This window comes from Liolophura sinensis, chromosome 13, assembly GCF_032854445.1.
Source record: "Liolophura sinensis isolate JHLJ2023 chromosome 13, CUHK_Ljap_v2, whole genome shotgun sequence".
Lineage (NCBI taxonomy): Eukaryota > Metazoa > Mollusca > Polyplacophora > Chitonida > Chitonidae > Liolophura > Liolophura sinensis.
Genome location: NC_088307.1, coordinates 23,221,463 through 23,237,376, shown reverse-complemented (window position 1 = coordinate 23,237,376; position 15,914 = coordinate 23,221,463). Strand labels below are relative to the sequence as shown.

The 15,914-nt window shown below is 38.1% G+C and overlaps 1 protein-coding gene across 1 annotated transcript in view; it reads right to left on the bottom strand.

The window, feature by feature from the left end:
- Nucleotides 1–15,914, bottom strand: part of LOC135480995 (FK506-binding protein 5-like) — a 90,403-nt gene that overhangs the window by 62,970 nt on the left and 11,519 nt on the right. The window contains exons 15-20 of the mRNA XM_064760926.1: nt 13,359–13,480; nt 11,897–12,004; nt 11,161–11,255; nt 9,575–9,677; nt 8,429–8,600; nt 6,637–6,773 (exon numbers count right to left, since the gene is read on the bottom strand). Of these exons, the coding sequence (XP_064616996.1) occupies nt 6,637–6,773; nt 8,429–8,600; nt 9,575–9,677; nt 11,161–11,255; nt 11,897–12,004; nt 13,359–13,480 (737 nt within the window). The remainder of the gene's footprint in view (nt 1–6,636; nt 6,774–8,428; nt 8,601–9,574; nt 9,678–11,160; nt 11,256–11,896; nt 12,005–13,358; nt 13,481–15,914) is intronic.

Below are 15,914 nucleotides of genomic sequence, written 5' to 3'. Positions count from 1 at the left end.
ACAGTACTCACAGCTTACATCATGAAATCAAGAGTGAGGCCAAAAGGCATCAGGGAGGATGTACATATGATGTAACACACGATTTCTTCATGTGATATACAGTATTCACAACTTACATCGTGAAATCAAGAGTGAAGCCAAAAGGCATCAGGGAGGCTGTGCATATGATGTAACACACGATTTCTTCATGTGATATACAGTATTCACAACTTATATCGTGAAATCAAGAGTGGGGCCAAAAGGCATCAGGGAGGCTGTGCATATGATGTAACACACGATTTTTTCATGTGATATACAGTACTCACAACTTACATCGTGAAATCAAGAGTGAAGCCAAAAGGCATCAGGGAGGCTGTGCATATGATGTAACACACGATTTCTTCATGTGATATACAGTACTCACAACTTACATCGTGAAATCAAGAGTGAAGCCAAAAGGCATCAGGGAGCTGTGCATATGATGTAAACACACGATTTCTTCATAGTGATATACAGTATTCACAACTTACATCGTGAAATCAAGAGTGAAGCCAAAAGGCATCAGGGAGGCTGTGCATATGATGTAACACACGATTTCTTCATGTGATATACAGTACTCACAACTTACATCGTGAAATCAAGAGTGAGGCCAAAAGGCATCAGGGAGGATGTGCATATGATGTAACAAACGATTTCTTCATGTGATATACAGTACTCACAACTTACATCGTGAAATCAAGAGTGAAGCCAAAAGGCATCAGGGAGGCTGTGCATATGATGTAACACACGATTTCTTCATAGTGATATACAGTATTCACAACTTACATCGTGAAATCAAGAGTGAGGCCAAAAGGCACCAGGGAGGATGTGCATATGATGTAACACACGATTTCTTCATGTGATATACAGTATTCACAGCTTACATCACGAAATCAAGACTGAGGCCAAAAGGCATCAGGGAGGATGTGCATATGATGTAACACACGATTTCTTCATGTGATATACAGTATTCACAGCTTACATCACGAAATCAAGAGTGAGGCCAAAAGGCATCAGGGAGGATGTGCATATGATGTAACACACGATTTCTTCATGTGATATACAGTATTCACAACTTACATCGTGAAATCAAGAGTGAAGCCAAAAGGCATCAGGGAGGCTGTGCATATGATGTAACACACGATTTCTTCATGTGATATACAGTACTCACAACTTACATCGTGAAATCAAGAGTGAGGCCAAAAGGCATCAGGGAGGATGTGCATATGATGTAACAAACGATTTCTTCATGTGATATACAGTATTCACAACTTACATCGTGAAATCAAGAGTGAAGCCAAAAGGCATCAGGGAGGCTGTGCATATGATGTAACACACGATTTCTTCATGTGATATACAGTACTCACAACTTACATCGTGAAATCAAGAGTGAAGCCAAAAGGCATCAGGGAGGCTGTGCGTATGATGTGACACACGATTTCTTCATGTGATACACAGTATTCACAACTTACATCGTGAAATCAAGAGTGAGGCCAAAAGGCATCAGGGAGGATGTGCATATGATGTAACACACGATTTCTTCATGTGATATACAGTACTCACAACTTACATCGTGAAATCAAGAGTGAGGCCAAAAGGCATCAGGGAGGATGTGCCTATGATGTAACACACGATTTCTTCATGTGATACACAGTATTCACAACTTACATCGTGAAATCAAGAGTGAGGCCAAAAGGCATCAGGGAGGATGTGCATATGATGTAACACACGATTTCTTCATGTGATATACAGTATTCACAACTTACATCGTGAAATCAAGAGTGAGGCCAAAAGGCACCACTGAGGCTGTGCATATGATTTAACACACGATTTCTTCATAGTGATCAAAGCTTGTGGTACAAAAAGTCGTCAGCTAAACTTAAGTCTGAAATGAAAATGTCACTGCTGGCAAGCTATATCACTCTTTCTTACAAATGAATATGTATCATTTTGTAAAATAATTTTATTAAGTTTGCATTCGTTCAATAGTTCATCCAATGTGTAATAATTGTTTACAGTACTGCTTTTAAACATTTTCACCAAAAGTATTAATACATCTAATAAGCCCCACTAAGACTTGAACACTGTGATGTACATATGCAAAAGACCCCCCGGGGGGCGCTTTATTTTCTAACAACCTTACTACAACTGTCAGACACACCCAGCAGTAGTCTTCTGCCACACACACCTGAGTTCTGTGTGACACACAAAGCTTTTGAAGACTGACCTGACATATTGACATATCACTATATACACACAATACCTTACTGTGGAAAGCCGTCAAACCTGTGCCAATACACGGCTCTGTACAGCAACACAGAAGTATCATAGTAATGTCAGAGTCATACCAATCTGAGGGTCGAGAGGGCTCTGACAATATCATATGTATGAATATCAAGGTGATTCAACAGACTTTTTTTATCATCATACACATAACAATGTGTGGACACAAATTCCACTTGAATGTTTTTCATAACGATACCTGTAACTTTGGATACAAAATCCACTTGAAGGTCTTTTAATAATGACACATGTAACTTTGGATCCAAATTCCACTTGAAGGTCTTTTAATGAGGATACATGTAACTTTGGATACAAATTCCACCTGAAGGCCTTTAATGATGATATATGTAACTTTGGGTACAAATTCTACTTCCTTAGATTTTAAATATAAGTTACTTGGTCCCAGAGACAATGAGACAAACATGACAAATGTAGACATTTTTTTTCTAAGGTCGAGCACAACAATAAAGGAAACGTATTTGCTCCATTTATTTGGCACCAAAACTTTGAATCTGGACTGGAATCAAATAATCCTTGTCCGGATTTGAAGATTGATCCAATAATTTTAACTTTCAAGTGACTTATTTTTCTTGAATCTGTTTGATTGATTGACTGATTCATTTCTTCTCTAAAAAAGGTGTTGGCATCAGGTGTTATTTTATCTAGGACTTTTTTTTGGCTTCAGAAAGTGCATTTATACACGTTGTACCAAAATTTATGTGAAACACAGTATTCCTTTCACGTGCTGTTTTGAGTGACAACGCCTTTATTCATCAAGTCAGCAAGGCCGCATACACCCACTACAAAAGCCAAAGGAGGGCATACATGTGTATTTATATACAGTCTAAGGGCACGCTGACACCCACAGAGCGTAGAATGAGTAGTCAATACTATTTTTATCCTGACAGGAAATTCTCTTGATGACAAAATCAATAATGTTACAAGAGGCACAGAAGGGGTATAACTTGTATGTACTGCTTACATATGTATCAGGTTTCCCATATATTCTTAAAGATATCACTCTTCGACCAGCAAGAACAGAGAATTACAGTATTATTCAAAACATATTTTGATGGCACTGTTCTGTGTAGACTGCTAAAATTATACTTTTTGTGAATAACTGAAATTGATCAACCCAAGCAATGTAGTTTTATCTCCAAAATCAAATTAACAGGGTGTATAAATGCCACTTTCATATGTAATAAAGTTGATGAATTACAGGATGACAAACTCTAAAACCTTACAAACACTATAAAAACACTACAGAAAAAGCAGGTTATGGGAAGGGAGGTAACCAACTCCATTTTTTACTGTGCCCACGGGCATTTTTGAGACATTGACTTTCTCCTTTTATGTTATGTAATAAACTTTATTACTACTGCTTACTTTCACATACACATTTCAAGCACACGCTTCATGGGCACACCTCACATATGCCCAATGCTTCTTGCACAGTAATGCAGCATTTATATAAAGTCTGGAAGGTGAACTCAATTTTAACAGCGACCATCTCATTTTATGTCACATATATGTAATAAACTTTATTAGTGTGGTTCATGAAACAGGTTATGCGCACACTTCAAGCACATGCTTCACATGCACACTTCAAGCACATGCTTCATGTGCACACTTCAAGCACATGCTTCATGTGCACACTTCAAGCACACGCTTCACGAGCACACTTCAAGCACACGCTTCTCGCACACACCTCACATATGCCCAATGCTTCTTGCACAGTAATGCAGCATTTATATAAAGTCTGGAAGGTGAACTCAATTTTAACAGTGACCATCTCATTTTACGTCAGGTATATGTAATAAACTTTATTAGTGTGGTTCATGAAACAGGTTATGCGCACACTTCAAGCACAAGCTTCACATGCACACTTCAAGCACAAGCTTCACACGTACACTTTAAGCACACGCTTCACTTGCACACTTCAAGCACACACTTCACGTGCACACTTCAAGCACACGCTTCATGTGCACACTTCAAGCACACACTTCACATACACACTTTAAGCACACGCTTCATGCACACACTTCAAGCACACGCTTTATGCACACACATCAAGCACATGCTTTATGCGCACACTTCATATACTCCCAATACTTCTTGTACACTAATGCATTTGCATTTATTTAAAATGTGGAAGGTGGAGTTCGAACAAATTAAAGCAAAAGTCAATCTTCATAATTATTCTAATACAAAGATTTACAATCATCAACTTGGTTTTTGCACAGGGAACAGTGGTAATGAATGAATGATTATGGCTTAACGCCACACAAGCAATTTTTTCAGCCATGTTGTGGAAGGTCGTACTAAAGAATGATGATGGTTTAATACCACACCAGCAATTTTTCAGCCATGTCGCAGCAGGTAGTGGGAATGAATGATTATGGCTAAACACTACACCAGCAATTTTCAGCCATTTTGCGGCAGGTAGTAGTAATGAATGATTTTGGCTTACCACCACACCAGCAATTTTTCAGCCATGTTGTGGTAATGAATGATTTTGGCTTAACGCCACACCAACAATTTTTCAGCCATATCATGGCCGGTAGTGGTAATTAATGATGATGGCTTATGGCCATAACAGCAATTTTTCAGCCAGATCGTGGCCAGTAGTGGTAATGAATGATTATGGCTTACGGCCACACTAGCAATTTTTCAGCCATATCGTGGCAGGTAGTGGTAATGAATGATTATGGCTTATGGCCACACTAGCAATTTTTCAACCATATCGTGGCAGGTAGTGGTAATGAATATGGCCTAGTAAAGAATGTGGGACACAATGGGAGGAGAAGACAAATGATGGGCTGCTAGGGGGTAAGGTGATTACTCTATTTCGACTAAAATTGAATAAACGTACCATACCTGAAATTCAGCTTTATAGCCTGGGCTTGCCTATCTCTCACACCAGCCAATCAGAATCGACAAGACATAGTCTGGGCTTGCCTATCTCTCACACCAGCCAATCAGAATCGACAAGACATAGCCTGGGCTTGCCTATCTCTCACACCAGCCAATCAGAATCGATTCTATATCCTTTTCAAATGATACTTTTTTTTGATGACAAGGTAATTCACTTCACAGAAAACTCTAAAGTGGCCTTAGAAGGTGTATGAATTTGTCAGAATCAATGTGTGATGTGAAAAATGCTAAACTTTAAATGAAATAAAGTATTTATTTCCTGGCTGTGAGATGTGAGAGATCACAAGTGATCTGTTACCCACCATAAAATAGGTTACTGTATTTCCTCTAAAATTTGGTGCGTACAAATGCACTGTGAGAAGCAGAAAAACACCTTTAATTGATATCCTTGATGTCAACCCTTGAGTTTTTCGGATAAGAAATTAATCCCAAAACTTCACAAAAGAATTTCTTGAGTAGCTCTATAAGGCGAATAAATCAATCAGAATCAAGCAAAATTCATCACTAGAAAAATGCTGAGCTTTAGGTGAAATATTGTACTCGTGTGTCAGTGTATTAAAATTGCCACACCCGGCCTTTACCCTAAATGGCAAGAAAGAGAAAAAAACAGTTTGCCAGTTTTATTATGGCTTGGCACACCATGAGGAGAGCACCGGCACTCAAGTACAAAGCCCAATCTTGAAGCTACACTTAAATTTATTTTATGTGATTGATTGGTGTTTTAGGCCGTACCCAAGAATATTTCACTTATACGACACTGACCAGCATTATGGAGGGAGGAAACCGGGCAAAGCCGCCACTTTTAAGGCACGCAGCAAATTTTCAACTGAACATTAATTTAAAACGAAGTTTTAAAAAGATTATATTATGTGGATAGATTTGTTTCAGCATTACGCATGGTGGAGAGACATTTTATACACTTTACCTTTTTGTCCATCCCTTTCATTTATTTGAATGAAACGTTGTTGACAAAAATGATGTTCCCAGCTGTAATTGATATCAGCCTGGACAAATAAGCTGGTAATTTACATTCCAAATTTTTGCTCCAGTTAAAGCTGGCTTCATGGACACGTCCCTGTCTTAACATGGCTGGATTTCTCTTTGGATTTGTGTTGGGGAGGGAGGCGGGGGGGACAAATTTCCTTTGTAATTTAACGTTGCGGTCAGGAGGGTTATATTAGAAACAAGAAGAAGTCCTAAGGCATAGTTTCTCACTGCTGTGAAAAAATCTGTGTAGAACAAAAGAATCTGTAAACTATATATATATTTTTAAAATTCATGTGATCAAAAACCTACTTAGTGGTAAAAGCTTATGAAACACTTTTCTTCCATTGAATAGTTTAGAAAAATACACAAACCATCTTCATGTGCTAACAGTTGATGTATATGCAAATTACTTACCTTTTCTAAAGTTTCATTGGACAGCTTCAAATCTGTCATCTCTTCCTTCATTTGGCTGACTTGATTTTCTAGCTGTCTTCGGGATAATTTTTCTTCTTTTAATGCCTCTGTTAACTCTGCAGCTTTCCGCTCTTCATCTAAATATTCAGACATATATCAAACAGTTATTAATACATTAAATGTGCCTATTTCAAATTAATCATCCATTAAAAATGTTGCAAATACGTTTCTTTTCTGACAACTTGGACCACAGTTATCTCCCCTGATCAACGTAATATTTATTTATTTATTTATTTATTTTTTTTGATTGGTGTTTTACGCCGTACTCAAGAATATTTCACTTATATGACGGCGGCCAGCATTATGGTGGGTGGAAACCGGGCACAGCCCGGGGGAAACCCACGACCATCCGCAGGTTGCTGGCAGACCTTCCTACTTACGGCCGGAGAAGAAGCCAGCATGAGCTGGACTTGAACTCACAGCAACCACATTGGTGAGAGGCTCCTGGGTCATTACGCTGCGCTAGCGCGCTAACCGACTAAGCCACGGAGGCCCCCGTAATATTTAACAAAAAATAATAAAAGTGTAAAAGAAATTTTTGACCACATTTACTAAAACATGGGCTTCTGAAAAGGGTTTTACAAAAAATTATTTAAGCAGATGAGCACTGGACTAAGTTGAAAGGCTGAGCATCTGTGAACTAAGAAATTCCTAAAGAAGATAAATGTCATCTTCTTACCCCCAAATGTTTGCAAACTGGTAGAAACTAAAACTCCCTAAATGTCCCCTAAAACTAAATGTCATTTTCTTACCCCCAAATGTTTACAAACTGGTAGAAACTAAAACTCCCAAAAACATTGTGTGTAGAAAGACAAACTACTTTATTTCACTTAAAGCTTGGTATGTAAAAATTTCACTTTCACAAGCACATAAACCTTCTAAATCTCTCACCAGACTTCACTCCCACCATAGGATTGTCATATCTAATTATTACATCTGTATATCCTTATAAATATGGTGAATTAAGACAGTTTCCTCTCCAGCCGTAAGTGGGAAGGTCTGTCAGCAACCTGCGGATGGTCGTGGGTTTCCCCCGGGCTCTGCCCGGTTTCCTCCCACCATAATGCTGGCCACCGTCGTGTAAGTTAAATATTCTTGAGTACGGCGTAAAACACCAATCAAATAAATAAATAAATGAAGACAGATAGAAGATAGATATACCTTTAATTGATACTTTAGCTGCCAACACTTTCAATTTTCTGACAAGAAATTACTCAGATTTCACAAACAACTCTTATGCAGTTAAATTAATCCGAATCCAGCAAAATGTGTCTCTTGAAAAATGCTGAACTAGGTGAATTACAGTATATCAACAATGGCTGCCTAACATTTTGTAACAAACTACATGATACTGTAGGACAGTTTTTACCCTTCACAACGACAGAGTCTGCACTCAAAACTCCCCCTACTAAGTTATTTACAAATCTCTTCAATTAAAGACACGGCTAAACTTGGTGTCCTCAAATCGAGTCTGCAATGTAATAGGTCAGTTGTGAAAAAAAAATAGCCAAAAATATCAGTGAGTGGTACCATCAACAGGAAGCAATAAGTCACTGACGGAGTCTTGGAATGTAGTACTAGGGCCTTTTTCATGAAGCTCACTTAGCTAAGTTTGACCTCAACTACCATGACAAAATATGTTGTAGAGATATAAAGAGCGCTTAGCTAAGGGCTACTTAACACTAAGTATGCTTCATGAAAGCGGCCCCTGATGACTGACGCAGATTCTGACCTGAGTGAGCTATCCTTAGTCTGTTCATCTCGTCCTTGTTTTTCCCTGTGTCCTCCAAGACCGTGCTCAGCTGCTGTTTCATGTCCCCTTCCTTCTTCCTAAGGGCAGACAACTCCAGCTGCAGAGAGCTGATCTGAGCAGTGGCCACGCTTAACTCCGTGGCTATCTGTACCTGTAAAATCAGGGTGAACAGGATATCTGATTACTGGTCAGATGATTGTCAGCTAACTAAAGAGGAGTACTACAGCAGCACAATGACCCAGGCTTCCTTTGAGGCCGTACATGGGTAGGTCTACCAGTAACCTGCACGTGGTCATGGTTTTCCCCTGGGCTTTGCCCTGTTTCGCCGTTGATTAGTCATTTTTGTACGTCTGATAAAACCCCAATCAAATAAATAAATGAATATAGATGTACAGAATGGCTGCTTGCTTGAATTGTGATGTAGCATAATACACAACCATTTCACAAATAAAATGACATTTATTTGATTTGATTGGTGTTTTTTACGCCGTACTCAAGAATATTTCACTTATACGACGGCGGCCAGCATTATGGTGGGTGGAAACCGGGCACAGCCCGGAGGAAACCCACGACCATCCGCAGGTTGCTGGCAGACCTTCCCACATACGGCCGGAGAGGAAGCCAGCACGAGCTGGACTTGAACTCACAGCGACCGCATTGGTGAAAGGCTCCTGGGTCATTACGCTGCGCTAGCGCGCTAACCGACTGAGCCACGGAGGCCCCTGAAATGAAATTAAATAACTTTATGTCGATACCCATTTTGAATTGAAATAATTCAATCTAACAAGGAATTCTTCCATTTTTTAGCATGTAATAATTCTATTTTGAAAGTAAACATAAAACTGCCCTTTTTCCAAATCCAACACACTGCAGTGTATGTGAGACGATCAAATTTATTTATGAAAACTTTTATATTTACTTAGTACCAGTACACATTTTTGTCAGAAAAAAAATATGAAAAATGATTCGAGTCTAATGTCAAAAGGTCTCAGATCCGTTCACTTTTCTCCACATGTTAACCCACGCGTAACTATGCTTGTATAAATATGCTTGTCTTGATCATGGGATATACGTTAATCACCATGGAAACAAGAAAAGATGGGAGTAAACTGCAGCATGGCTTACCTTTTCCTGTTCCAATGTTAATACCCTGGCTTGTGAGTTGGCTGCTGTGCTTTTGAAGGTATCGTTCCTCTGTTCTAACAACAGGTTACTCTGTTCTACATATCTGCAAATAATAAATCATAAGTGTAATAAAAGATAACCCCACATGCTGAAAGGGTAGGGTGAAGGCAATATAAGTATGGGCATATGGGCATGTGGAGTTTGGGAAGTAAATTTATTTGGTTGGAGTTTGGAGTATACTCACCTGGCAGTATATATACTATATATATAGTAAGGTAAAATGAAAAAACTTTAGGTGGGTTTCCCGCACACGGTTTCCTCCCACCATAATACTGGCCGTCGTTGTATAAGCCAAATATTTTTCAGTATACATTGTAAAACACCAATCAAATAAATAAATAAATAAACAGATAAATAAACTTTATTAAAAAAAACCTGTGCTTCTATTTAACAGGTGCTTTATTCATTTATTTATTTGACTGGTGTTTTACGCTGTAGTCCAGAATAGTTCGCTTATATGACGGCGGCCAGCATTATGGTGTGGGGAAGCTGGGCAGAGCCCTGGGAAACCCACGACCATCAGCAGGTTGCTGGCAGACCTTCCCAAGGAAGCCAGAAAGAGTTGGACTTGAACTCACAGTGACCAAATTGGTGAGAGACGTCTGGGTCAAGGCGCTGCACTGGCGTGCTAAGCACCTGGGACACGGATGCCCCCGACAGCTGCTTTCTAAAGGTTTGCATATGCATGAATGTACCGTTACTTATCTCACATCAGAAAAAATACTTATATTTATAATAATATTTTACTGGACAGCAATGGTCACATGAGAGAAAGGGTGGGGGTTGCATATGCCCACATCCTGCAGCTGATGCCACTGGGAAGACTGGGTTATCTCCCTTCCATTGACTGTGCAAAACTTTACGTCTCTTAACATGATCTGCCGATACTCGCTTCCAGGGCTCGGTTGTTCAAAAGCGTTTGAGAATTTAACCCCACATTTAATTTAAAGTCAAGTCTTCAATTTTGTATTTAGCCTAAAAAAATTGTGAAACATCATATCAAATATGAACTACATTGTGAAACTGCAGCTGTTATACTTTGACATTGGAAAACTTGCATTGGCTGCTGAGTTTGGCATAAAAGTTAAACATAAAATATGACTTAATAATAGTATTAGCTAATACACTTTCAAACAACTGGGCCCTGGTGCTTAAGCTATTTTAAAGGTTTTCATGTACATAAGTGTACGTGTACCTCACATACTTACACCCCACCTTTATGCCCCATATTTATACCCCATATTTATCCCACATCAGACATCATACTAATATATGATTTTTTTTTTACTGAACAGCAATGATCACATGGGGGCGTGTGTATATGTCCACATCCTGTGTCTGATTACTTGGTTATCTCCCTTGGAACAACTGAGCAAAAAATTATGTCTAAAGTGATTTGCTCATAAGCTGGGTTTCTGAATTGAACCGAAGGATCTTGTTACACTGTTACTCAGTAACCTGGTTGGGAAATACATGGTGTCAGTGACCTTTGTGCTAATAATATATATACTGAAGGGAATTCTTACCTTTGGTTTCTTTGTAATAGGTCCCCAATTTTCTCATTCTGTGACTCTATTCTTGCACTTTTTTCAAATAATTCTTTTTTTAACCTCTCGTTTTCCTACAAACAATAATGAAAATTCAAATATTTACACTTAATGATAATATAGGTTTGCTTCAAATGTTGTCTTTCTACACACAATATTTTTTAGAGTTTAATTTTTGCCAATTTGCAAACATTTGGTAGCAAGACAATCAGTGTGAGAGTTAAGTGCTCACTGACATCATCACTTGCAGAACAAAAACATAAACTTTTTCACCTACTAAATGCATGCGTCTGTCAATAAAAGTAAAACCACACAGCTTCACATGATTTTTCTCCAATGAACCATCTTTTTGCACTATGTTTTCTTTAGCAGGGCGATTATGTTTGGCCTAAAATTGTGCCCCAGAGTACATTTTCAGAGGCTAACGAGGGCCATCAAAAATACCTTTTTCCAGTAGGATATTATCTTGCCATTCAATCAAACTTCAAAGCGTCACTTTAATATCCATATAACTCACAAATGGGTGAAATTTCAATTTAAAATACAGTAGTTTAGATACAATGGTAATCTGTGGAATCAAGAGCATTAACCTGAAAAAGATAGTAATGGGCCAAAAATTCCCAAATATAATTGGTGACTTACTTGATGTTTTAGTCTTTCACAGAGAAGGTTAAAACAGAGACTTTTAAAATGATAAAATTAGATGACAGTTTACCTGTATGACTTTCTGTATATTGTGAAGGAGGATTCCATTTTCCATAGGAGGGGTGTTTCCGGTCAGGGCCAAACTGCTGCCAGTGCCGTGAACCTGCATGTGTTCCAACTGAGAGGAAAGAATAACCAAAATCTATATGACACAATGTTAACTATTTTGACATCTCTGCATCATGTGCAGAAAACTGTGGATGCATCAGTTGAGATGGAACAAAAAAAAAACATAACAAAAAAAGAAAACACTTGTCCAAATAGACTGCTGCAAATTTGCATGCTTTTAAAGTTTGCCTAAAATCTTCATCTGAAACTCTTTACAGTTGATCTTTCTCTATGTTACTATTCTCCACCAGCATCTACCTTGTCATGCAGTAATATATACACTATGTGTCTCATGTAGGCACTTGATACACAGGAAGCAGCACCAATCATCTCAGGCCAGACTAACTTCAGTTTCTGTTTAAGCAGTGGTGTACAAAATAAAACTGGAACAACGGATTCTAAATCAGAAAACTGTATAATGTTTCATAATGTTTGTGTAAGAATTAAGCTTCTTCAAATGTTTTGAACATGTTATATTCAATCCCAATTTTTTTCATTTTTCTGATAAATGATATTATATAAATATTCAAAAAAACTATACGCATTTGAATACAAAACCCTAAAATGCATCTTTCACAATGATTTACATACTATAACTATTTGTAGATTAGACCCAGCAGATTAGAGCCACATAATTTCTTGATTTGTACACAATGAATTCTTATTCCCACTTGATTTCGGCAGCCAAAATACCAACCTGCAAAACACATATTAAACCCACCTCTGCCTTTATAGCACATGCTTAACCCTGCCTATCATGTTTTATCACAACTAAATTGAATATCACAAAACTCAGCCCTTGTTATAAATGGTAGTGCATATGTCTAGATGTCAACATGTAGATGAACAGATGACCTTTAAAGGGTTTCACCATGGAGTAACCCAGACAGGAAATGTATTTATCTGTGTGAATATCTCATTATTCTACACATAACAGCATGTACATGTATAAGTGAACTGCAATGAAGTATGTGCATTTTCTTCAGGAACATGAAAACAGTGGCAGTTCTTCCGGACAGAATACTAAAACTTTGTCAGGACTTCATAATTACCCTTAATTTCTATGTGACACACCCTTTCCACTGAAAAAAAAGATGTATTACTGGTTCAATGAGGAGAAATCAGTTAGCAAAAACAGAACTCTTTATTGATTGAATAACCAATTTGATCTTGATTTTCTGGCTGATCCTGAATGATACTTCACTTAAAAAAAAATGTATGCTTTTGGAAATTATTAAAAAGATAATTATGTTTATCTCTTAAGTTTTATCCTCAAAAAATGTAAAGATTCACACAAAGAACACAATTACAAAGCTGTTAAACCTTATACCTGTTAACTTTTCAAAATCTAAAGAGACTGGTACCTTTTCTAATATCTTGTCGACCTTGTCCCCGACCTTGCCCACAGCTAACCTGACCTCTGTGTTCTGTTGCCTGGCCTCTGACATAAGCAGGGGAGTGTTCACATCTGTTGTAGGATTACTTCCTGAAACGTTAAACATTCACATAAGGTAAATGTGATCGTCATTTAGGGCAGTCAACTAAAAATTTCACCCATGAAAAGCTTGCTATGATTATGAAAGGTTTATTAATCTCTGAAAGTTTTTCAGGGCTGTCTGAAAGGTAGGATAACATCTCTATAGAAAAATGCAAATTTCAGTACAAAACATGGTATTTTATGCCATTTATTTGCCTCTAAAAATACAGTACTTGGTGAAAAACCCAAACACATCCCCAAAAAACCAAACCCCAAAACATCCCAAAAACCCTAAATCCAATGTCACCTGGATGTAAATGAATGAATGAATGATTGGGGTTTAAGGTCACAATGGCAGTATACTCACCTGGATATGAATGAATGAATGATTGGGGTTTAAGGTCACAATGGCGGTATACTCACCTCGATATGAACGAATGAATGATTGGGGTTTAACATCACAATGGCAGTATACTCACCTCGATATGAATGAATGAATGATTGGGGTTTAACCTCACAATGTCGGTATGCTCACCTGGATATGAACGAATGAATGATTTGGGGTTAAACGTATACTCACCTGGATATGAATGAATAAATGATTAGGGTTTAATGTCACAATGGCAGTATACTCACCTGGATATGAACGAATGAATGATTGGGGTTTAACATCACAATGGCAGTATACTCACCTGGATAAGAATGAATGAATGATTGGGGTTTAAGGTCACAATGGCAGTATATTCACCTGGATATGAATGAATTAATGATTAGGGGTTAACGTCACAATGGCAGTATATTCACCTGGATATGAACGAATGAATGATTGGGGTTTAACCTCACAATGGCAGTATACTCACCTGGATATGAACGAATGAATGATTGGGGTTTAACATCACAATGGCAGTATACTCACCTGGATATGAACGAACGAATGATTGGAGTTTAACATCACAATGGCAGTATACTCACCTGGATATAAACGAATGAATGATTGGGGTTTAACATCACAATGGCAGTATACTCACCTGGATATGAACGAATAAATGATTGGGGTTTAACATCACAATGGCAGTATATTCACCTGGATATGAACGAATGAATGATTTGGGGTTAAACGTATACTCACCTGGATATGAATGAATAAGTGATTAGGGTTTAAGGTCACAATGGCAGTATACTCACCTGGATATGAACGAATGAATGATTGGGGTTTAACGTCACAATGGCGGTATACTCACCTGGATATGAACGAATGAATGATTTGGGATTAAACGTATACTCACCTGGATATGAATGAATAAATGATTAGGGTTTAACGTCACAATGGCAGTATACTCGCCTCGATATGAACGAATGAATGATTGGGGTTTAACATCACAATGGCAGTATACTCACCTGGGTATGAATGAATGAATGATTGGGGTTTAACATCACAATGGCAGTATACTCACGTAGATATGAACGAATGAATGATTTGGGGTTAAACGTATACTCACCTGGATATGAATGCATAAATGATTAGGGTTTAATGTCACAATGACAGTATACTCACCTGGATATGAACGAATGAATGATTGGGGTTTAACGTCACAATGGCGGTATACTCACCTGGATATGAACGAATGAATGATTGGGGTTAACATCACAATGGCAGTATACTCACCTGGATATGAATGAATAAATGATTAGGGTTTAAGGTCACAATGGCAGTATACTCACCTGGATATGAATGAATAAATGATTAGGGTTTAATGTCACAATGGCAGTATACTCACCTGGATATGAATGAATAAATGATTAGGGTTTAATGTCACAATGGCAGTATACTCACCTGGATATGAACGAATGAATGATTGGGGTTTAACATCACAATGGCAGTATACTCACCTGGATATGAATGAATAAATGATTGGGGTTTAATGTCACAATGGCAGTATACTCACCTGGATATGAATGAATAAATGATTGGGGTTTAACGTCACAATGGCAGTATACTCACCTGGATATGAATGAATGAATGATTGGGGTTTAAGGTCACAATGGCGGTATACTCACCTCGATATGAACGAATGAATGATTGGGGTTTAACATCACAATGGCAGTATACTCACCTCGATATGAATGAATGAATGATTGGGGTTTAACCTCACAATGTCGGTATGCTCACCTGGATATGAACGAATGAATGATTTGGGGTTAAACGTATACTCACCTGGATATGAATGAATAAATGATTAGGGTTTAATGTCACAATGGCAGTATACTCACCTGGATATGAACGAATGAATGATTGGGGTTTAACATCACAATGGCAGTATACTCACCTGGATATGAATGAATAAATGATTGGGGTTTAACGTCACAATGGCAGTATACTCACCTGGATATGAATGAATGAATGATTGGGGTTTAAGGTCACAATGGCAGTATACTCACCTGG